Here is a 25588-nt window from a genome sequence, read left to right as displayed (position 1 = left end):
AGCTTTTGTTTTCTCGAAAAGAGCACCCAGGTTACCTCGGAAATGAACCTGGACTCCTGGGGTAATAGGTTTTCGCGTTCGGGGTTTAGAAGATTATGATTCCCTGTGCGCTCCCTTCGCATTGGGATGCAAACACTAGCAGGTGGATTTCTGCGCTCAGCGGTTCATTTCTTGAAACAGAAAAAAAGAGAGAGAGAAAGGGGGTGGGGGTTGTGGGTGGGTTATGAATTGTCAGTGTGTCTTCCTCGAATGTGTCTTTAAGATGAAGATGCTGAGATTCCCAAGTCCAAAGACTTGGGAGTCTTTCCCCAGGGTTTTTGTGTTTTGGAAAGGAGTGCGGACCCCAGGGGTCTCAGCCTGGGCCTCTTTTTTCGGACAGTTAGAGCTGCTCTGAGCGCTCTGAGGTTGTGTGATTTAGGAAACTTTACCCCTGTGGTGACGACTTGGAGGTCGCGTTTTCTGTAAGACGGTGGTGATGTCTTCCCTCCCTTCCAGGTTCCCTTCACCCCCAGCTCCCCACCCGGCTTTCTAGTCACACATCTTCCACCGCCACCGCCACCCCCTGGCTGCAGACCACCACATTTCCCCTCCAAGGTTATTCTCGAACCGCCGGACGCATTGTTTTATTACAGGCAGGCATGTCTCTATAAGTTCCTGAATTTGTATTGCTGTCTGCATGACAGATGGTGCTCTGTGAGGCTGCAAGGAGCTATGAGTCAATTTTCTTTTGAAAGGCGCCTCCGCGTTTATTTATTAATTTATTTACTTATTATTCCGGAGCCAGGGGAGGGCTGTAATGTGGGGTGGGGGAATCACCGCTCTCACCACCCACCGCCCCTCAGAGCTTGCTCTCCAAATCCTGGAGCCAAGAATGGCAGCAGCCCCTCCCTCTCCCTCTAGCTCCCACCCCAATACCCCAGCCCAGCCTAGCCCAGCCCAACTCTTTCCCCCGAGCCCCAGCTCCCTTAGCTAGGCCTGGTCAGTCTCAATCTTAGTCTCTTTCCCCCCCTTCCTCCCCTTGCATAGACTCCGTGGGGGGGGGGGGGGGGGGGGGGACTTGGCCTCTTCATAGAGCTCCCTTCCCATTAGAGAGTGAAGCTAGACCAGGATCTTGGGGTATGCTCTAGAGACGGAGCATCTCCCTTGGGCCCGGGGCTCTGAGCGCTGGAGCCGGCCAAGCGAGGCCTCGAGGTGTGTGCCAGGCACATGTCTAGGCTGGGAGTCCTGCTTCCTTGTAAGGGCTCAGTCATTTCTCTGAATGGGTGGATTTGTTGTACTTAATCATTCTTTTTGTTAATTGGGAGTGGGGGGGGAGAGAGAGAGAGAGAGAGAGAGAGAGAGAGAGAGAGAGAGAGAGAGAGAGAGAGAGAGAGAGAGAGAGAGAGAGAGAGAGAGAGAGAGAGAGAGAGAGAAAGTGGGGAGGGAGGGAGGAGGAAGAGAGAGAGACAGAGACACTCAGAAAAGATAGACGCAGGCAGACACAAACAGGAAGGGAGATAAGCAAAAGACAGACCCGGAGACTTGGAGACTTGGTAGTTTACAGGTCGTAGAACAAAAAGCCTGCCCAGAGTCGGAGGTACTCCCTCGTTTGCCCTCTGGCTCCGACGCCGATCCCTTGTCTGACCTCTCCTAAGCTTGGCTCGAGTGACTGGGACCTCGCACTCCCGGTTGGAGCTGAAGCTGCCACCAGAGTCCCTCCCCGGCCAAGAGCGCTGGACTCGTCCCTTGGCCAAATGGCTTGCTCCTTAGGGGGAGGGCGGCCTTCGAAGAAGTGGGTCGCCTCTTCTGCCAGCCTGCTCCTGCCTCCCGCCCTTGATCAGCTTTGTCCTCAAAGCGCGCCCTCCCTTCTGCGGTCTCCCTTTTCCCTCCCTCGGCCTCTGTCTCCCCTGGGTTCGGTACCCGTTCCCCGCTCCCAGGACTGGGGTCAGTGACGACGGTCTCTCCCCCGCTTCCTGTCATTCCCCTGGGATCCAGGGGAAGCTAAGGTGTCGGGGGTGGGGAAAAAGGGTGCTGACCCATCCACACGAGTGTGTAAATGTGTGTGTGTGTGTGTGTGTGTGTGTGTGTTGGGTTATTTTGTGGCGCTCCCCCACCTCACCATTAAAAAGAGGGATTGATTCCTTTTTTGTTGTCTTAACCCCACCCCTAGCCTCCAAAATGATGCTCAGTCCGGACCAAGCCGCCGACTCGGACCACCCCAGCTCTGCCCCCTCGGACCCCGAGTCTCTGGGCGGACCCGACGCTAAGGTGCTGGGCAGCGTGTCGGACCTGGAGCCAGTGGAGGAGAGCGAGGCTGATGGCAAGGGCAGCAGCAGAGCCGCGCTCTACCCGCACCCGCAGCAGCTGAGCCGTGAGGAGAAGCGGCGCCGCCGCCGGGCCACTGCCAAGTACCGCTCAGCCCATGCCACCCGGGAGCGCATTCGCGTGGAGGCCTTCAACCTGGCCTTCGCCGAGCTCAGGAAACTGCTGCCCACCCTACCCCCAGACAAAAAGCTCTCCAAGATCGAGATCCTGCGCCTGGCCATCTGCTACATCTCTTATCTCAACCATGTGCTAGACGTGTAGGGACAGGAGACCGGGGGGAGCCGGCTCGTCTGTCCCTGAGGCCCGGACAGACCGAGGCGGCCTTGGCCGGGACAGTGGTATTGGGGTTGCAGGAGAAGGACGCAATGTTGTTGCTGCTGCTGCTGCTGCCCAGGAATGACTTTGACAAGAGGAGAAGCTTGGAAAATATTCTGCCTAGGGAGAAGGGAAAGGTGGGGCCACCCCTTCTGATCTCGATGGGGTGGGAGGGAAAAGGGGAGCATTACAATTCCGGGGATGCAAAAGGTTTTCGGGTTTTTTCAGGCCAGGAGTACCTCATGAACCCCAGCTGAGATAGCCACTTCCAGGCCCCCTCTCTCCTGATTATCTATTACTATCCCTTGCATGGGTCAGCTTGAACTAACTCGAGGGCTTGTATTTTTTACCCTGATCTGCAGCTCCATCTTTTCTTTTCTCTTTTAAAGGATGAAGGCAAAAGGGTGTCTTAGGTTGGTGGGAATTTTTCTCATTGAAAAAAATCACGAAACATTCAAAAAAAAGAAATCTCTTCCACTGTGGAGATTAAAGGCCCAGTAAGATGGGAAGGAAAGCTTTCCTTTTTGTAACGACAAGAAATAATGTAGAAAACTAGCAAACAAAAACAAAACAAGTTGGCTATTTTGCAAGGCTAAAAAGAGAACCAGGAGGAAACAACCACATTGTGAGATCTGAACTTGGCAAGATCTTAGCTACAAGAGATGAATATAGAAAGAGAAAAAAATCCATATTTACATGGATAATTTAATATCAAATTGCTTTTTCAGGCTAAGTGCCCCTTTACATATCCAAAAACATCTACTTGTGACCTTAAACATGTGACCCATGGGTGCAGTTAGAAAAAGAAACAACTATTTTTTATTTATGTTATAAGGAGTAGACTATTTTTTTCAAGACATTTATTTTTCAGAGTGGTGACAATTTTACTTTGGATACTTTGTGCCAATTTATTTCTATAGTCGAGTGTTTACACTTTTTCCTGTGAAATAATTATGTCTAACTTTTTAAGTGTTTGTTGGGGTTATCCAGTGGTCTTCTTTTTGCGCCAGTTATATTGCACTTGTATGACAAACGCTCCTCCCTGTTTCTAAACATATTTTATATATTCAGATGTTTGTTCTTGGAAGTTTTTTGTGTGTGTGAGATCAACAACACTAGCACTTCACTATTATAGTTTTTTAAAAAGAATTATTGTTGTTATTCTTATCAGTAGTTATGTCAGAAAAGTACTTTGCAAACAGTTTATATAAGGAGAGTAGCTTCTTTGTGTGTGTGATGTATGTGTGTGGGATGTTTTTAGGAAATTGAGTTATTTTCCTAAAAAAAAAATCCAGAACTACTTTCCTCCGTGACAACCAAAAAAAAAAAAAATCTATAACCTGAAAATGTTTCATGTTCTCTGCTGTGAATCTCTTAAAACAAGGAGCGCGTTTTAGAGACAAGAAAAAAAAAAGAACACATCTGCTATCCAAAGATTTTAGTCTTTTTCAGGGTTTTTTTGTGTCTCTGTTGCTTTATATAATGCAATATTTTGTAGTGAAAATAGATATAATCTGGTTTCTATCTGACGCGGTTTTCATATCTCATGAATGGTGCGCTGTTTTGCATATAAATAAAGGTATCAAATACAACTCATTTTCTATTTTTTAACCATGCTGTCTGAAAATGCGAAAGGCACTCAGCTGGGCATAACATGTTCTAACAGAATTCAGCTCTTCAGAAAGGAGAAGAAGGTCCTTAAGAATCAATGTTTATGAGACAGAATATTTGATCTACTTTCTTGATGTGAGGTATAGTATAGCTGTAGATACAACTCACATAATAGAGACATGGATCATAATATTCACATATGAGGGAAAAAGATATTCTGTTACTAAGCATATACATACACATATACTTAGATAAGTGTGGATGTCTATATATGAAGAAAGTACATGTGTAAATATATATGTATATATACATATACCCACACTTTGCCTCTGCTATGGGTAGATATGTATGCACATGTGTGTGTACACATTCTCTGTGTGTAGTTTCTTCACATGTCTGTCTATGTAGACAGGGCAGGGGTCCCACAACTCTCTTGTAAGACTTAAGAGTTCAATAAGGACTCAGACTCAGAACTTAATACTAGTCAGCAAAAAAGAAAAATATAATAACCTTGAAATATGAAATACTACTTATAAAATACATAGATAACATATGGGCACAGATCATGCTGTTCATATATAAGCACAGAGCATGTGGAGAACTAGGAACAGAGCATATTTTCATTGGAAAAGGATACTGACATGCTGGTGGCAGTGTCTACACAATGCCAAACATCTGGATGAAAAGTTTAAAATTCAGTCAATCATCTGGTTATTGGATTTTGTATGTGCAGATCATCTGGAGGATTGACTAAAATTTTTATTTTTCCTGCAGGTATCTTGGTGTTTGCTCTGTGTTCATATGTCTTTATATGAAAGCAATTAGGAGATATATGTCTATAAATGTCTTCATTTGCATAAATCACATAAATGCAACATGTTATTACTGAGCTTGAGTATCCTCTTCATATTCAAGAGGGGACCAGAAACATGTTGTGGTCCTGGACAAGAAGCCTAGTGGTGCTTCCCTTTGCCCTGCTTTTGGAGAATGGCCCAGCCTCACAGCTGTACTCCTGGCTATGATTCTCCCCATCTTGCAGTAACGTGTACTGAGTATGCCAGTCTGCTCACCCATTTCCAGTGAGAGAGTTGAGCTCTGAATTATTCTGTCCAGTTATCTACTTTGTGCCAGGGAACACAGCCCTGTTCTTGTATTCAGGAAATAAAATCTACTTCCTGCTTCTACAAACCTTTGAAAGACCTCCTTCTTCCAGTTTATCTATGAACAACTTCTAACCCTCAAGTCAAAAAACCAAGTTCATTATCACATCACTAATAATAAGCTTGATTCTCTCCTTTGCAATTAGGAAGGGACTATCAATTCACTCTCCTGGGGTGGGGGTAGGGGGGAGAAAAGAGTAGAAAATTCAGCCTCTGATGCACCCGTGCATTTGTCCTTTCTTCAGTCAAGGACAAAGGGAGAAAATCACACTCTGGCTATTAGCAGTTCCCATGATCCCAGCATATGATCTGACTTGTGCCATTTCATTTAGGCTCCCCTTACCTCCTGGTGCACTACCTATCCAGTAGAGTAACTTGCCAAGGGCAGTCTTTTCTCCCCGACAGAAACCAGGTCAACTTGGGTCAGCTTATAACTCTCACTAATACCAGTGCTACTTCCTAGGCATGGGCCATTTCCTTGGGTCTTTTGCTATTCCCTGGATCCCATTCACACATGATTGTCTACTTGGCACCAAAAAAAAAAAAAAAAAAGAGTCAGACAGACATGATCTCTTTCTTTTAGGGGTTAAGAGTCCAAGATTAGTTGGTAATTAAGAGTCTAAGATACTGACATCAAAGAACATCATCTTCTACTGACAGCTTACCATCTTTCTTCACCTAAATGTCCTACCCATCCCTTAAACTCAGAATTTCCAAAATTAAACTCATCATCTCTCCTCCCAATCTGACCCTCCTCAAAAATTCCGAATTTCTGTTGAGGGCAGTAGCACTCTCCTAGCCATCCCAATTCAAAACACTACATTTATTTTAACTCTTCTCTCTCTTTCACTCACACCTTCCAGTCAGCTGCCAGGTCCTGATTATTCTCCCTCCAAAATAACTCTTCTGTTTCTTTTTCTTCATTCATGCACCTACCAACCTAATGATGGCTGAGATCTCCTCTCCTCTGGACTATTGTGATAGACTCTTAACTCTTTTCCCTGCCTCCAATTACTCCATTCTATCCATCCTTCACCCAACTGTCAAAATAATCTTCCTAATGCATAGTTAAGATCACCTGTCCCTTGATCAAAAACCTTCAATGACTCTTCACTATCTATAGGATGCTGGTTTTTAAGGTCCTCTACTACTTTTTCAATTGGGTTTTCCACTGCTCCTTTTCTCACATGTACATTTACAGCCATAATGGATTATCAACTGCTCTCCAATCTTATTCTACACTTTCCTATACCCACACACTCTCATGGGTTGTGCCCCTACTCCTACATCTGAAACACACTCTCTCTTTATTTCTACTTCTTGTCACAATCATCATTTATTAAATGCCCACTATATGTCAGGCAGTGTGCTAAAATCTAATGACACAAAGAAAGTCAAAATCATGATCCCCGCCTTCAAAGAGCTCATACTATAACGGAGGAGACACATACAAACCACAAGGTATAGACAAGGTACATAGAGAGTAGATGCAATTTTATCTCAGAGGGAAAGGCACTGGTAGTTGAGAGGACTGAGAAAGGCTTCCTCCTAAAGGTGGAACTTCTTATAATTATCTTCTTCCAAGGCTCAGTGTAGGTATCAAAGCTATCTCTGAACCACTCACCTCCCTCTCCCAAACTGAAAATGTTCTCTTTATTCTCAAATTTTCCTGGATCGCTTTGTCTTATTCTTTTCTTTGTCCCTAATATATTCTATCTTGTCTCAAATGTATTTGTGTGATTATATATAGGAGGCACAGTCTGTTCTTTAGGCTCTCCTTACCACCTGCTACACTCCTATCCAAGTACAGTAACCTAATGTACTGGGTTCTCCCAATAGTAAATTGTAAGCAGAAGCTGCTTTGGCTCTTATTTTATTTTATTTTATTTTTTTTGGTTTTCATATTTTTATACCCATCACCTGAGAGCCTGGGGGCATAGTGGATGGAGTGTTTGATTTGGAGTTGGGGACACCTGGGTTTAAATCCTTCCTTGGACACTTACTAACTTCTCAGGAAAGTGCAAGTCTGGAGCCTCAGAAAACCTCCCTGAGACTTGTCTACTAAATTATAGTTAGATTAGCTTCTTCCTCATGGCTCCACTAATAAAACCACAGATTTTTGATTCAAATATAGTGCCTTACACATAATAAAAATCTAATTTCATTTGTTGGAGTAAATAATAAACTATGAAAGAGTACATAGACTCATAATAGGATATTTATATTAGGCAAAATTTGGCAGCAAGAATTTCTGAGAACTAAGAAAAGAAGGGTGTGAGCACTCAGGATAGGACCACACCAATAGTAAATGCTTACTAAATGTTTCATGTATTGTATAGAATGCAATGGAGTTCGATGTCAAGGTGGTTTTGGTGCCCACTGGTGGAGGAAAGTTCTTCATCTCTTTCATCAGTCAATTATCATCTTATAAAGAATGTGGCATTTTTCATAATAATTTTAAATATTAGAAAGGTGCTGATGATGTCTGGGGTAGGGCACTGGAAAAAATAATAATAGCAACTCACATTAATACAAGGACAGCTGGGTTGCATAGGGAATAGAGCTACAAGCCTGGAGTCAGGAAGACCTGAGTTCAAATACTGCCTCACTTGCTGTGTGACCCTGAGCAAGTCACTTAGCCCTATTTGCCTCAGTTTCCTCATCTGTAAAATGAACTGGAAAAGTAAAAGACAAACTATTCCAAGTATCTTTGCCAAGAAAACTCCCAAATGACATCACAGAGAGTTAGACATGAATAAACAACAACAACGTTAACATTATACTTTGAAGTTTACAAAGACCTTTTCTCCTTACAACTGGTGTATTATTTCCTTTTTGCAGATGAAGGAACTAAGGTTCAGAGAAGGCAAGTCACTCATGGTCACATAGCTAGGCAATACAGAATAAATAAGCATACCCATATATACAAAAATATTTATAGCAGTTCTTTTTGTGGTGGCAAAGAATTTGAGATTGAGGGGATATTCATCAATCGGGAAATGGCTAAACAAGTTGTGATATATGAATGTAATGGAATACTATTGTACTATAAGAAATGATGAACAGGTAGACTTTAGAAAAACCTGGACTTATTTGAACTGACACTGAGTGAAATGAGCAGAACCAGGAGAACATTGTACATAGTAACGACCACATTGTTCAATGACTGACTTTGATAGACTTAGCTCTTCTCAGCAATGCAAGGATCTAAGACAACTCCAGAAGACTCATGATGGAAAATGCTATTCACATCCAGGGAAAGAATTTTGGAGCCTGAATGTAGATCAAAACATACTATTTGCTCTCCTTTTCTTTTGGTGTTTTGTTTCTTCTTTCTTGCGGTTCTTCCCATTAATTCTAATTCTTCTTTACATCATGACTAATGTGAAACTATGTTTAATATGAATGTATAAATAGAGTCTATATCAGATTGCATGTTGTCTTGGGGAGGGGGGAAGAAAGGGAGAAGGAGAAAATTTAAGACCAAAATCTTATGAAAGTAAACATTGAAAACTAAAAATAAAGGAATTTAATTTTTTTTTAAAGAATAAACAGGCATAGACACAGCCTAGATTCTAATTGCCTTTTCCATTGACTATGTCCTACAGCAGGGGTTCTTTACCTGTTTTTGCATTATGGATTCCTTCGACAACCAAGAAAATTTATGAGCCCCTTCTTGGAGCAATGCTTTTCCGTGCATAAAATAAAATAGGAAAGAAAAGAAATAAATCTCATATGCTCCAGGTTAAGAATCCCTGAGTTAAAAGGAAGGGTAAAAGGAAGGGTAGAAAGGAATATTGCTTGAATGGGACTTCGAAGCAAGTTTTCCTGAAATGAATCAAATGGACTAGCCAGTAGATAGGAGGAGAAAAAGAAAATAAGACAGGTTGAGGCACACTAATATTGGGCTTAGGCAGAGAAAATAAAGATCCTGGATAGTCATTAGAGAAGAGTCCATGGTTCTAAAAGGAGTTACATGGCATGGCAAAATAGGGATGACACTTTGCTAAAAAATCTAGTATTTCTACTGAGAATAAATGGTGCTGAGAATAAGGAGGCCAAGGTGGAGACTGTTGCCATAGGTGCCAAGTAGAACTTGGACTATGACTGGAGAGGTAATAGTCAATGAAGAACTGAATAGCCATTCCAAGGCAAGCACTGTAATGAAGATAATTATGTGCCATAATCTGCCTTCAAACAACTTATAGTCTAAGTGGAGACAGATAACTGTCCACCTGACGTAACCATAGTATATATAGTATAAGATAACGTTTCCTCTGGGGCTACATTGTGTAGTACAGATGGGTACCTTTAAATGCTTTTGTAGTCCAGTATAGGCTGAGAAGGTTTTCTGGGTAAAGTGAGACTATAGAAGAAAGGGTAGAAATAAGAGCTATCCCTTAAAGAAATCTTAGGAAGAGGATCTTTTTTCAAGAATTATCTCGGGCTGCTATTGGCTGTGTGACTATTGACAAGTCACCTGCTTATTTATTTCAGTTTCCTCATCTGTAAAATGAGGATAAGGATACTTATACTACAGTATCTACCTAACTGCTGTTTTGAGAAAGGTGCTTTGTATCCAGCAACACTGACCATTTTGCTATTACTCAGACCGGAATGTCATATTTTCTCCTGAATGAACATTTTCACTTGATTGTCCCCTCCTTCCTCCCCCACACACAGAATTCTCCCCTTCAGCTTCCCTCAGCTTCCTTTGCTTTTTTCTAGTCTCAGCTAAAGGCTTACCTGTACAAGAAGCCTGTCTCAGCTAGTCTTCCTTATTTTTGGGGCATATCCTATGGGACTACTCCGATTTATTCTGTATATGTCTTATTTGTACATAGTGGTTTGCACATTGCCTCTCCCTGTTAGATTGTGAGCTTTTTGAGAATGGGGACTAATTTTTATTTTGTGTCTGCCTTTATTTGTATTCCCAGTGCTTAGAATTTCAGGCACAGTAGGTGCTTAATTAATGCTTGTGGACCAAGAAATATACAAATTTGAGCTATTATTCTTGTTAGTATTCTCTTGAGCCCCAAAAGGAACTATGGGGGACCTGGGCAAAAGATGAGGCAGCCTAGTCATGCTCTCCCTCAGAGTGTGCTGCATTCTTTTTGGTTACTTGTCCCAGATATCCATTGGGTGATAAGCTGGTCAGATATCCTGATTAGACAGGACAGACTGGATTTTGACTTTCTGTCTGTGAAAATGTATATTCATTGTCCCTCATTGGTCCCTAGTTCCTTTCTTCTGTCCTTGTGTGGGGGCTCTCTCTAATTTATATTTACTTGTTTAACCACATTCTTTGTGTATCTCTAAGATGTATATGTGATTTTCAGACAATTTTGCAGGTGATCTAGTCTAATTACTTTCCCTCCTCTTTTGCCTGACCATTTATATCCTTCCTCTAACTCCATTCACCTCTCATAGTTCCTTATTTAGCCCAGTCAACCAAAGTTCATATTCTTAACCTTGTTTTCTACCCCCACTTCTCTAAAAACAAGATTCTCAAGCTTCCTACTGAGTTCCATGTTTCCCTTGTTCTTCCATACCTTGGAATATCTAACCCTAGGAAGCTTTGACAATGTCATTGCCTTGAGATGCTCCATGGATAGCACTGGATCTACATAGTAACTGATTGATTCAAGCTGTAGCCAAATTGAATTCTATCTATAGTCAAGAATTTGGGATGGGGTAAGTGAAAAGATTTTCTTCCATCCATTTTTAATTAGGCACATTGAAAACATTCCCAGATGGATAAATGAGACTGGAGCAAATTAGGATCTATAGTGATCAGAGCTGTGGGTCTAATTCTATAAGTTAAATACCAGAGATGTGAGGGTAGAGAATTAATTTAAGGGAGTCCTCCATGGGTTTGGAGTGAGAAGGGCAGAATTTGGGCACTAATACTTTTGTTTCACTCATATATGGGCAACCAATAGTTTTCTTGCATACAGGGTCTTGGAACCATGAGAGGTAGAGTGGAAATATCAAGTTAATATTACATCATTAAAAGGAGATAGTGTTTTCATGTTTTCAGAAAAAATTACAAAAAAAATATCATGAAGAAGTTGAAAAAACTTTAGAGTAGCAACACCTAGGGTCAAGTCCTGCCTTTCCCACTTTGTTGCTGTGTGACTTTGGGCAAGTCTGTTCTCCTCTCTGGGTTTTAAGTAAAATGACTGATCATCTCCAAGGTCTTTCCCAACTCTCCTCTTCTAAGAATCTGCAACCACATACCACTCAGGAGAAATACTGAACATAATTGAGAGCCAGAATTCAAAATCATAGGTTTTTGAGCTGGAAAGAACCTTAAGATTCTCTGGTCCAATATTTTACAGATAAGGATACTTAGACCCAGAAAAGTTAAGTGACTTGCCCTATATCTGTAAGTGGCAGAGCTTGGTATTTGAGCCCAGATTCTTTGTCTCTAAATACAGTACTCTTCCTATTATACCACTCTGCCCACTGGGCTTGACCGCTAAGGTTAACATTAGACATGCCATTGCCATAAAAAAGGCAAGGCATTGAACCCCCTCAGATATGGGGCCCTATTCTAAGTCTGATCCTTGAAAGGTTCAGCTGCTGACAACAAACACACATTATTGCTTTCTATCAGGCCTCAGGAGGATTCAAAATGAGACATTCATCGGGTTGAGCCTCCTAGCACTCACGCTTTGGGAAATAGTTAGAAAGGCTTAATGGTTACGTCCCTTTGCATTATTCCATAGACCTGGGGAAAGAAATCTTTGTTGTTGTTGTTGTTTTTTTTTTTATACAGGAGCTTTTTGTGGTAACCAGAGAACTTGAAGAAGCAAAGTAAATACACAGTGGGGAGAGAGAGGAGGAGGGGAAGAACTATTCCTTTCGTATATAATTACCATAGAGACCTATTTCTACTCCTGATGAGTACAGGTTTGTCATTTTCAACCAACTTGGGCTTTAAGCCTCTTTGCCTTGTTTCTTAACTTTGATACCACTGTAAGCACAACATTATCCTTTATTTTCTTTGATTGTGATATTTATTGAAGGGCAGATAAATAATTCCAGTAACAACCAGTATGAAAAAAAAACAGAAAGTCTTTCTAAACTTTTAGGGGTTATGTGGAGTTTCTTCATATATATATACACGTATATTATAGAGATGGGTCACTTGTGTCCAGAGTCTCTTTGTGTGTGTATGTGTGTGTGTTGGGGGAGGAAGACTGGGATGCATGTGTCTGTGCTTCTCTCCCCTCTTATATTTGCATTTGGGGCTTAGATTTGTCTTTGGCTTCTTGTATGGTTTGGGATGAGACCCTCCCATCCCAAGGGAGGGGGGCAGGTGTTGCTCCAGTCGAGCGAATGGAACCAAATTACAGGACCGTCTGTCACCTCCTCTGGGAGAAGGTAGAGGGAAGGGGGAGGGAACGGGATTGAAAGAAGGGGGGAAAGGAAGGGGGAGGGGAAGGGCGACCACATGATGGAGAAAAAAGGAAGCCGAATGTTCTGTTGATGCACATAAGAGTTTGAAAACATGAGTCGTGACTCCTGATTCTTTCTCTTTGCCTTAAAGAGGAATATAAACATTAGAACCAGTGCACAAATAACACAATGGACTCATGGCCAGGGATGGTAAGACAGGAGGACAAGAGAACATTTTGGAGGGATGCGGCACCAGCTTCCATACAGAGGGTCATGAATTTCTGCAGGAGGTAGGGCAGCAGGGAGCTCCTCTCTCCTCTCTTAATGACCCCTTCAGTGACCCTGAGCCACTTAGTATAGGCCAACAAGGCGCCAGACAACACATTGCTCTGAATTTTTTTTCCCCACTAAATTGACTGATATTTTTTTCTTGTTTGCTTGTTTTTGACTGAATTGATCAGGGTTGCATCTTTACACATCCCAATGGAAAACAGAAAAATAATCATAACTCATGGATAAGCACTATAGAGAGCAAAATGGCTGTTTGACTGAATTTAGCTTTTAAAAACAACTTGAAATGCCCTGATCTTTTACTGAAGTCAAAACATCCCAGCCAGGTGCCATGGGTAGACACAACTCACACAAGTCACAGTTTTTGGTTTATTATGGTAGACAGTAATTACCACGCAGCCTCAATTTACTTTTCTGTGAGAATAGGTTGATAACACCTAACAAGTATACAAGTGCTTTAAGGTTTACCCAAAATTTTACATATGGTTTTTTATTTGAATCTCCAATAATTCTCCAAGTTATTTTTCAGTTGACAAAATTGAAGCTCGGAGAGACTGTGATTTGCTGACAAGTTATACAGACTTGTCAGGGGTAAGATTTGAACCCAAAATCTCTCCTGACTCCATGTTAGGACTTTCCCTGTGTCCCACACTTCTTCCACATCAGCATCAGAGTAATAACTAATTGATTTTATGTAATTTCATCAATAGGTGCAGCCAGGTAGAGCAATAAATAGAGTACTGAGCCTGGAGTCAGGAAGACCTGACTTCAAATCAGACACTTAGTAGCTATGTGAGCCTGGGCAAGTCATTTAACTCTTTGACCTCAGTTTCCTCATTTGTAAAATGAGCTGGAGAAGGAAACGGCAAACCATTCCAGCATCTTTGCCAAGAAAATCCTAAATGGGGTCAAGAAGAGTCAGACACTACCGAAATGACTGAACAGCAATAATTTCATCAATGCCTGGAAACTCCTTAGAGTCAGTGTTGTAGTAAGTAGAGTTTTGGAAAAGGAGTCAGGAAGACCTGGGTTTAATCCTGCTCAGAGATTCAGTAGCTATGTGACTTTAGGCTAGTTCCTTAATTTCTCTAGGGTCTCAGTTCTTCATCTGTGTAATGAAAATAATAGTTTAACTTATCTAGGAAACATTTTTCTTTGACTTCCTAAAGCTCTTAATATGCACCAGTCTATACCACACAGTGCAGACCCTGAGTAAATACTATAATAGTACTGTTCTCTGATTATTTCATGTGGTCATTTTCTCTCCCTAATTAGATAATAATTTCTTTAAGAGTAGCAACTATGGAATGAATCTACATGTCCAATTCCCCTAGAGAGATAAGGCCTTTGTAAGGTTCCAAAGAAATAATGTAATTAGCCTTTGCCAACCTGAAGGTGTCATGCACGTATCAGCTACTATGACTTGGGATTTTCAAATACAGCTGATAAGAAAGGATGTTCTCCTACTTGAAACACCTCTAGAGATATTGCTCTTACAGGAGGCCCGAGAGAGATACAGTACAATGTTATTCTTAGTTACCTGAGGATAAAATAAATGGAATAATAGAGGACACTGTCAAAAAAATGGACAGGAACAATTATTTTTCCTTTTCAAATAATTATTTTTAAACAAAAGCCTTTGTAGTACCAAGTAGAAACAAGGAAACTAACAAGTCTTGGAACTAGACAGGGAATGGCTATCAATCAATTAACAAATAAACACTTATTAAACACTTACTACATGTCAGGCACTGTGCTAAGTGCTGAGCATACAAAAAGAGGCGAAAGACAGTCCCTGCCCTCAAACAGCTATGATAGAAAACTAAGACTGTCAATTTCTGGAGAATTCTATGGTGAAAGAAGTGCTGAGTCAAAATGGCCTTATCCTTTCTCCCTTCTGGGGAAGAAAAGAATGAAGATAACCTCAGTTCCCACTTGCTCTTTCGGGGGGAAAGAAAAGCAACTGGGGCATGAGGTTATGCTGTACCACTTGACAGAGGGGAGACAGATTTCTTCATCCTTTTTATGACAAAAATCTCTGGCAGTGATATTTTCATATGTGTTAAGAGGCAAAAATTTCCAACACAAAATATCCCAGGCAAAATTTGACCTCCAAGGGCCCTATTAAATAGCAAACTCTCTCACTGAAAGGTAACAAAAAAATTCAGTCCATCGTACAGACATAGTTGTTACCTGGTGCCAATCATACAGATGTGTAGAAACATCTATATCCTTGACTGCATTGTTTACGTTGTTTTACAGGTTTGGTATGGTATAGATACAGTCCAAAAATGGCTATGGAAAAGAAGAGTAAATAGGCATAATAAAATAGACATTGTGAGTTTTTAGGGCAGAAGGAAAGGGTGTGTGTGTGTGTGTGTGTGTGTGTGTGTGTGTGTGTGTGTGTGTGTGTGTGTATGTGTGTGTGTGTGTGACAGAGAGAAACAGATAGAGAGAGAGAGAGAGAGAGAGAGAGAGCAGAAAACTGGCAGTGATAGGAGAAGGGGAAAGAAAATCGTATTTAGGAAAAGTGTGAAAACTAAATTGAATTAAATCTCTTAGAAAGAGAATATTCTCCATTTTCTATCAGTCTCTGAGCTATCACTAAGGAGTCCTATTCCTAAAATAGGTAATCTTCTACCAGTAGAAAGTGCTTAATTATGGTGTATGTCAGGAAAACAAGTAAACTGAAATTGGACTCAGAAGATATAGTTTCAATCCCTGTAATCCCTAGCTCACTAGTTGTGTAGCTTTGGCAGTCTCAGGAGTCTGGAGCTCTGAAATGGGCATAATAGTACCTTCCCTATGTATCTCATTGATTATCTCTAGCTGATTCTGTTGATTGGCTCATAGGATAGGTAGGGTGATATAATGGGAGGGGGGGAAGGGGAACAGCAGGATTTGGAGTCAGAAGACTTGGGTTTGATCTCTGTTAATTGGCCTTTTCTCAAATTTTCTGGGCCTTAGCTCACTTGAAAGTGTGTGTTCATCCTTTGCTGCCAAAGAAGACCATGCCATCAGAGAAATGATGACATGACTTGCACTTGACTTTGTTTTGAGTGAGGGAGGGCTGTGCAGGTTACCAGCCTTACTTCTCCTCCAGAGCCATCTGAATCCAGTGACCAGATATTCATCAGAATGACTGGAGATGACCTAGGATGAGGCAATTAGGGTTAAGTGACTTGCTCAAGGTCACATAGTTAGTGAGTGTCCAGTGTCTGAGGTGAGATTTGAACTCACGTCCTCCTGACTCCTGCACTGGTGCTCTATCTACTGCACCACCTAGCTGCCCCTTAGTTCATTTATCTGTAAAATGAGTGGTTGGACTAGATGACTTATAAGTTCTTGTCCAACCTTAAATCTATTAGGATCAAATATGAAAAAAGAAAAGTTCTTTGTAAAGTGTAATATACATCTCAGGTGTTAGTAGCATTTCTGGATAGTCAGGAGAGTGATATAAGTAAAGGACTTAGAAGACGAATAAAAATAAATGACTTCATATAGATTTAAAGATTCGTTGTACCTATATGACCTCATTTGAGCTTCTCAATAAGTTTGTGAAGGAGGACCCATAGTTATTATTGTACCCATTTCATGGATCAGGATGCTGAGGAAGCTAAGATCCAATCCATGATCATACAGGGGTTGTTGTTCAGTCATTTCAATCATATTGGACTTTTCATGACCCCATTTGGGGTTTTCTTGGCAAAGACACTGGAATGGTTGCCATTTCCTTCTCCAGCTCATTTTACAGATGAGGAAACTGAGAGCAGCAGGGTTAAGTGACTTGCCCAGGGTCACACAGCTAGGAAGAGTATGAGGTTGAATTGGAACTCAGGTTTCCCTGACTCCAGGGCCAGTTCCTTATTCACTGTGTCACCTAGCTACCCATCATTTCAGAGTAACTTAAAGGAAAAGTGGAAAATTTCATTAGTTACGTGATACTTGAAAGACAGCATGGTGCTTTGAAAAACACAACTGATGTAGAGTCAGAGAAGGTGGACTCAAACTGGGCCTCTATGATTTTCTACCTGTATCATCATGACATGAAATTCTCTGGATCTCACTTTCCTCCTTTATATACAGAAGGGTATGGAGTAGATGGTCTTTAAAATCCCTTCTAGCTTTAAATTCTATTATCTTTCCTCCACTCCTCCCCCACCCCCCAAGAATGCAAATATCTGAATGATTGGTTGAATTTCCACTTATTCTCTGGTGATAGGGCTTTTGTGAAGACTGTATGGAGATGAGGCATGGTACACTAGGAGGAGTAGGAGAACAGTAATTGAGTGGGGGAAGGGTGTATATTTTGGTGACAGATTTAGAGGAGGGGACTTCTCTGATGGGGGTGATGGAGGGGAGTAACTGTTAGGCTTTCATAATAGCTAGCAAAGCCTCCTATAATTCCCAAGCTGTCTGTTATCTAGGAAATGCAAATCAGGAGGGGAGTGACATCATGTAGGATTATAGCCACAGGGAGTAATTATTTAGACATTAAAGGCTATTGAAGGGAGTGGCTGACAATATTAATGATGTCCAGATGGACAGAGTATGATGCTAAAATTATTTCCTAGTACAAAGAACACTGGAATTCCACATGCCACTCCTCAACAGACATATTAACACTCCAGATTTACTCTTCCATTGGACAGTTTGTATTTCTTGGAAGAAGGTTTCTTCTTCCAGACAAAGATAGTGAGTGACATCAAGAGACTGTGTCTGTACAAGTGAATTCTATGAAACATTTAACGAACAATTAATCTAAATACTATATGAACTATTTGAAAAGATAGGTAAAGGAGTCCTACCAAATTCCTTTTATGAGACAAATTTGGTTTTGCTACCTCAAGCAGAGAGAGCAAAAATAGAGAAAGAAATTCACAGACCAATTTCCCTAATGAATACTGAAGCAAAAATTTTAAATAAAATACAAGCAAGGAGCTTATAGCAATATATCACAAAGATTGTACATTATGACCAGGTGGGATTTATATCAGGAATGCAGAGCTGGTTCAATATTAGGAAAACTATAAGCATAACTGATCATATTAATAACAAAACCAGCAAAAATAATATGATTTTTCTCAACAGAAGAAGAAAAAGCTTTTAGCAAAACTCAACACCCATTCCTATTAAAAACACTAGAAAGCATAGGAGTAAGGAGGCTCTCTTAAAATGATAAGTAATACCTATCTAAAACAAGAGCAAGTATTATCTATAATGAATATAAGTTAGAAGCCTTCCCAGTAAGATCAGGGGTGAAGCAATGATATACATTAATACCACTATTATTCAGCATTGTATTAGAAATGCTACCTGCTGCACGAAGACAAAAAAAAAAAAGAGACTGAAGGAATAAAAACAGGCGAGGACACAAAACTATTACTCTTTGCTGGTGATATGATGGTAGACTTACAAAACACTACAGAATCAATGAAAAAACTCATTCAAACAATTGCCAACTTTAGTAACATTGTAGGATATAAAAGAGGATATAAAATAAACCCATAAAAGTCATCAATATTTCAATATATTACCAATAAAACCCAGCAAGAAGAGATAGAAAGAGAAATTCTATTTAAAATAACTGTAGACATTATAAAATATTTGGTTGTCTACCTGTAAAGACAAAGCCAGGGACTATATGAACACAATTACAAAACACCTTTTCACACCAATAAAGACATTTAAATAATTGGAGAATATTTATTGCTCATGGGTAAGCTGAGCCACTATAATAAAAATGATAATTCTACTTAAATTAATTTACTTATTCAGTGCCATACCAAACTACCAAAGAATTATTTTAATGAGCTAGAAAAAAATCATCAAATTCATCTGGAAAAACAAAAGGTCAATAAAATAAAGAGAATCAATTAAAAAAATGTGAGGGAAAATGGCTTAGTTGTACTAGATCTCAAACTGTGTGTATGTGTGTTCGTCCTTCATTGCAGAAGAAGACCATGCCATCAGAGAAATAATGATATGACTTGCCCTTGACTTTGTTTTGAGTGAGGGAGGGCTGTGCAGGTCACCCACTTCTCCTCCAGAGCCATCTGAATCCAGTGACCAGATATTTATCAGGATGACTGGAGACAACCCAGGATGAGGCAATTAGGGTTAAGTGACTTGCCCAAGGTCACACAGCTAGTGAGTGTCAAGTGTCTGAGGTGAGATTTGAACTCAGGTCCTCCTGACTCCTGCACTGGTGCTCTATCCACTGCACCAGCTAGCTGCCCAGATCTCAAATTACAGTGCAAAGTAATCATCAAAACAATCTGGTACTAAATAATAAATAGAATGAAATGGATTAGGTACACAACACACAGTAGTAAATGACCATAGTAATTTAGGATAAACTCAAAGATCCAAGCTTTTGGGGCAAAAATTGACCATCTGAAATTTAAAATTGCTGGGAAAACTGGAGAGCAATTTGGCAGAAACTAGACATACACCAACATCTTAATCCCTATATAAAGATAAGGTCAAAAGGTGTACACAATTTTGACAGAAAGGGTGATATTGTCAGTAAATTGAGGGACCACAGAAAGATTTTACTTGTCAGATCTATGGATAAGGGAGGAGTTTATGATTAAACAAGAGACAGAGAGAATCATGGGAAATAAAATGTGTAATTTTGATAACATGAATTTAAAAAGTTTTTGCATAAGCAAATCTAATGTAGCCAAAATTAGAAGAAGAAGAAAAAGCCTAGGGGTGGGAATTACAGCAAGTTTCTCTGATAAAAGACTCATTTCTTAAATATATATATATATGACCACATGACAATAATGAGTCATCCCCAACTGATAAATGTTCAAACATATAAACAGGTAGTTTTCAGAAGAAAAAAAAAATCAAAGCTATCAATGATCACATGAGAAAAAAGTGTTCTAAATCACTGTTGATTAGAGAAATGCAAATTAAAGCAACTCAAGTATCAAGTCATACCTATTAGATTGGCTAACATGACAGTAAAGGAAAATGATACATGCTAGAGGGGATATGGAAAAATAGGGACACTAATATACTGTTGGTGGAATTGAGAACTGCTCCAATCATTCTGGAGAACAATTTGGAACTATGCCCAAAAAGCTACAAAACTTTGCATACCCTTTGATCCAATAATACCACTACTAGGTCTATATCCCAAAGCGATCAAAGAAAAAGGAAAAGGACCTATTTGTACAAAAATATTTATAGTAGCTATTTTGTGGTGGTAAAGAATGGGAAACTAGGAAATGGCTGAACAAATTGTGGTATGTGGTTGTTATGGAGTACTGTTGTGCTATAAAAAATGATGAACAGGATGATTTCAGAAAAACCTGGGAGACGAGCAGAACCAGGAGAACATTGTACACTATAAGAACAGTATAATAATGATGATCAACTGTGAAAAACTTAGCTACTCTGATCAAGACAATGATCCAAGATGATGCCAAAGGATCCATGATAAAAAAAAAAAAAGATATCCATTTCCAGAGAGAGAGAGAGAACTGATGAACTCTGAGTATAGATTGAAGCATATTTTTTCCCACTTTCTTTATGTTTCTTGCTTTTTTTTGGTAACATAGCTAATATGGAAATCTTTTTGTATGATTTCACATGTATAATTGTTAACATTTTGCTTGCATTCTCAATTGGTGGGGTAGGGGTGGGAGGGAGAGAATTGGAGCTCAAATCTTTTTAAAAATCAATGCTAAGAATAAATGAAGAAAGAAAAGAAGGAAAGAAGAAAGGAAGGAAGGAAAGAGAGAAAGAGAAACAGAGGGAGGAAGGAAGGAAGGAAAGAAGGAAGAAAGGAAGGGAGGGAGGGAGGAGGGAAGGATATTGTTTCTGGAATCAATGGAGATTGACTGGAGGTACAGAATGATGTCAAGGTCCATGGCATGGTTGCTGATCACAATCAATGCCATCTTCCCTCTGAATTCCTCAAAGAAAAGTCCATAATAACAATAGCTCTTTACGTAATAGCTATAACAATTTACATAACATTCTAAGATTTGCAAAGTGCTTGCAAATTTTATCGTATTTGATCCTCATAGCAATCCTAGGGAGTTAAATGATCTTATTATCTACATTTTACAGATGAGGAAACTGAGGAAAACAGACATGAAGTGATTTGTCCAGGGTCAACTAGTTAGCATCTAAGATGAAATTTGAAATTCCATCTTTCTGACGCTAGGCTAGGAGCTCTATCCCCTGTGCTTTTTGGCTGCCTCATAATATGATGATTTAAAATACCTAACAATCTCAGTCCTATCCACAAGAAAACTATATAAAAAGGAAGTTATCCTTTTTATCAGACTGGGTATTGAAAAATCTTTCTCCTCCTCTGCCTTCCCCTTACTGAAGTAGAAACCCATTATCCTGAGGCAGCAATAAATATCCACTTAATCTCCAACCCAAACCTCCCAGCTCTATATGCCAACAGATTAATATATCTGTGATCTAATTTCACCAAATATGGATGTGGCTCCTCTCTCCAACAGTGAAGATTGCCGCTTGCCCATGCCTTCCTGCCTTGAGTAACTCCTGCCTAGTTGACCATAGGAAATCCACTCACTATACTGGAAGTCTTCCGCCATATGTCTTGACATTTCATGGATTTTAAGGTTATTGTCTATCAGTTAAACCTAGTTTTCACTATGTGATTAGCGCACCTCATTTTCTCACATACGTCCCTCTGATGATATCCATTATGTCATCTAGGTGGTATAGTGAGTAGGGTACTGGATTTGGAATCAGGAAGACCAGACTTCAAATCCTGCTTTGGACATTTATCAGCTGAGTAACCCCAGGCAAATAGCTTCATGTCTTTCAACCTCAGTTTCCTCATTTGTAAAATGGGGAAAATGATAGCGCCTATCTCACAGGGTTGTTGAGAAGATCAAATAAACATATTTGAATCACTTAAAAAAATGTTAACATGCTATATAAATGATAATTATTATGACTATTCTTTCTTTACTACCCTTAGCACAATATTACCTCTACCTCTGAATATCATGTGACCATTTGGAGCTCTCGATTTCAGGTGAATAAATGAATGGTAAAGCATTATTAAGTACTTTTTGAAGCACTGTGTCAAGCATTGGAGCTAAAAATAGGGGGGAAAATCAAGGCAGTTCCTGTTTTCAAGGAGCTCACACTCTAGTTGGAAGGGACAATATATAAAAGAAAGACAGCTTGGAGTCAGATGGAAAGGCTCAGGGGTCTTTAGATTACATTAGTACAGGAGATGACAAGGTCAGTGGTCTGGAAGGTATGGAAACAGGGCAGAGGGCAAGACCTGATAGAACACAATTTCACTAAAAGGAATAGATTTGATGACGCCTGTATGAACCAAAGTGTGTGAGCAAAAGAGCATCCCAGATGAGTTCTGGATAGTTTGAGGCCAGAGATTGGAACAAGGAAGGGAAATCAAATGGTATAGGGGGGAACTGGTGGAGGCAACTTCTGGAGAAAGTAGACTGAATTTGATCTTGAAGGGATCACAATAAATCTCAAGAGAGTTGTGACCTGCATAAGCTATTGGAGGGAGAGGATCATACTAGAAATGTTATGTTCTGGGTCCAGTTTCATCCTGAACTTGTGTTTGACCTTGGACTAATTGGTTCTTTGCTCTGGGCCTGTTTCTCCATCTGTAAAAAGGTAGAATTAAACTAAATGCTCTGTAGATTGAACATGATTGAAAATGATATCATTTAAATTGAGCTAAGTGGAATACAACTCTCATAAAGTACACTGTAATATATTCAGTTCTCTCTCTCTCTCTCTCTCTCTCTCTCTCTCTCTCTCTTTCTCCATCTTTCTCTCCCTGTTTTTCTCTCATGTCTAAATAAATCAACAACATCATGAAACTCTAGCACCTTCAACCCATCTACTGGAAATAAACTAGAACCAGTCAATAAGCAAGTCCCCACAGGATGGTTCCTACCCCCTGCACACAATGGCACAAAATCATCAAGTGAGTTAGAAGCTTCAGTTATAACTTTGTATTTTATTCTAATCAATAGCAAGTCAGCAACTTGCTCATCACCACAAGACAAATGTTCTTCCATTAACTCAAATTGACCAATGCCCATCTTCGTCTAAAAACCAGCATCATTCCATCCACATACAAAGACAATCGATGGGAACAAATGAGAGACAGAAGAAAACATCCAGGAAACCAAAACTAAGGGGATGCAGAAGAGACAGAAGGAAAGACGCAACCCGATATAGTGGAAAGAGTCCCTGATGGAGTTAGGTGCCCTGGATTAAAATTTCTGGGTCTGCTACCTATTATTTTAATTCTCTCTGGTTTTCAATGTCCTTCTGTCTAGTACAAGGGAACTGGACAAGGTGATGATGCCTTCTAGATCTAAATGAGTAGAAGAATATAACTCAGAAGACTAGAGTCACCTTCTCAGAGATGGTTAACTTGGACCTTCTTTAGAAGAGATGATGACCCTTCTTTGGAGAGATGGAAAAACACAAAGTATTAACAGATGTTAGGTGGTACTGGAAATCATGTTACCAGCTGCAGGAGGAAGAGACACTAAGAGGTAGTTGGCTATTTCTTGCTGAAGGTGATGCAGGTGACTCCATAGACAAGAATTAACTCAAAGGAAGGTATGTGGTCTTTCTGGAGTGTGTATTCTGGACATGTTGAAGACCTTGACAAGTCCTATCAAACCTGATATCTAACTATCCTAATGTGTTGGTTTATGAAGGAATACATAGTACAGCTAGGATAAACCTAGAGTGAATGTGTGTGTGTGTTTGTGTGTGTGTGTGTGTTTATATATATATATATATATATATATATGTAATATACCCCCTACACACACACACACAGACACACACACACACATATATATATGTACACCTGTGTATACATGTCTATATAGGTATACATACATTATGTGTATATGTATACAGTGGTGAGTTGTGTGTGGGGAATGTGGTTGAAGTCTTGAGTGGGAAAGTGAAGAACGTGGGAGCACAGGTGGTATTTTCATCTCTTCTTTCAGTTTAAAAGAGAAAAGATAAAATGGAAGCGAAACAACTTGCTAAATAGATGAGAGAGAACAAGATTTATGTATTTATACCATGGCTTGTGATATTACAAAGAGGGGCTTCTAACAAGGGATGGATTACATCTCAGGAGACCCAGGAAGGACATATTTGGCAGGAGACTACTCAGGAAGACTTTAAACTGAAATTTGAGAGGGAAAGGAAAAATACCCAAATACAATGAAAATATTAAGTATGGCATACAAAGAATATGAGATACTCAGAAATTCTCAGGAGAAAAAAATGGCACAAACAGGGTTGGAAACAATATTTAGTGGCTCAGATGTTTCTATACTAATGCACAAACAATTTGTAATGGATAAAGTAAACAGACAGTGCTAACATAGGAGAACAAACATGATTTTTAACTATGACCAAGACTTGGTGAGATGTAATTGATAACAAATATAACAATGGAAGACTTTATGTTGTTCAAGAGGACAAGTAGGGTGGTGATGTTGTCTTATCAGTTTCAGGTGTATCAATATGGCACCTCTGTAGAGAATGGATTGAAAAGATCCTGAAAGTAAGAAGACCAGTTAGATCAGGATTTATGTTAAAAAAGACTGTGAACCTGGCACTGAAAGAATGAGCTAGGCACTGAACTCATTGAGTTTAAGAAGAATGGCAGATGTATCAGTAAGTACCCTAACATACACAGGGGTTCTTAGACCTGCATTTATAAAAGGAAAGGCAACTTTTGAGAAGTCAATAATCACTTTAATAATATTCAACATACAGGGACCAACAGACAGGCTTCCAATTGTCTGACTATTACACACATATGTAGTTACCAGAGAGGGAATTACCAACATCTAGGTTTTCAAAGCCAGAGGGATGCTTAGTAGCTTTCCAGAGTCTCATGTGCCACAACAAAGCCCCAAAGCAAGACTTCCCCTCACAGTATATATACTCTTTTCAGAGCCATAGGGCACAACCCCTGGTGACCCAGTACCTCATTAGCAATCAGCAAAAAGTGTGGGCCTTCATAAGAAACAAGCCTCCCCTAATCAAGTCTCCCTCAACAGCCACACCAGAGGCCTATCAATGGGCAGGGAAGATTTTAACTCCCATGGGGAGGGGGGTGTGAATTGATAATAGTGACTAGGATATGGATTGAGTGATAAACTTGGACAGCAAAATCATCAAAGAAGAGGTTGCTGTGTGAGTACTGTTCTTGTTCAGTCATTTTCAGTGATGCCCAACTCTTTGTGACCCATTTTGGGGTTTTCTTGACAAAGACACTGGAATAGCTTGCCATTTCCTTCTCCAGCTCATTTTATAGGTGAGGAACTGAATCAAATAGGCTTAAATGAGTTGCCCAGGGTCACATAGCTAGGAAGTGTCTGAGACCAGATTTGAATGCAGGTCTTCCTGACTCTAGACCCAACATTCTACCACTGGGCCACCTAGCTGCCCCTGAGTATTGTTCATTACCTTCT

The 25588-nt window shown here is 40.2% G+C and overlaps 1 protein-coding gene across 1 annotated transcript; it reads left to right on the top strand.

The window, feature by feature from the left end:
• The first annotated feature begins 1733 nt into the window (after window positions 1–1733).
• NHLH2 (nescient helix-loop-helix 2) lies at window positions 1734–2710 on the top strand. Its single transcript, XM_072638490.1, has 2 exons — window positions 1734–1923; window positions 2150–2710. The coding sequence occupies exons 1-2, from the start codon at window positions 1734–1736 to the stop codon at window positions 2563–2565; spliced, it is 606 nt and encodes a 201-aa protein (XP_072494591.1). The 3' UTR covers window positions 2566–2710.
• Window positions 2711–25588: the final 22878 nt, after the last annotated feature.

The sequence above is a fragment of the Notamacropus eugenii genome, chromosome 2 (assembly GCF_028372415.1).
Source record: "Notamacropus eugenii isolate mMacEug1 chromosome 2, mMacEug1.pri_v2, whole genome shotgun sequence".
NCBI lineage: Eukaryota > Metazoa > Chordata > Mammalia > Diprotodontia > Macropodidae > Notamacropus > Notamacropus eugenii.
This window is presented reverse-complemented; position numbering and strand designations above follow the sequence as displayed.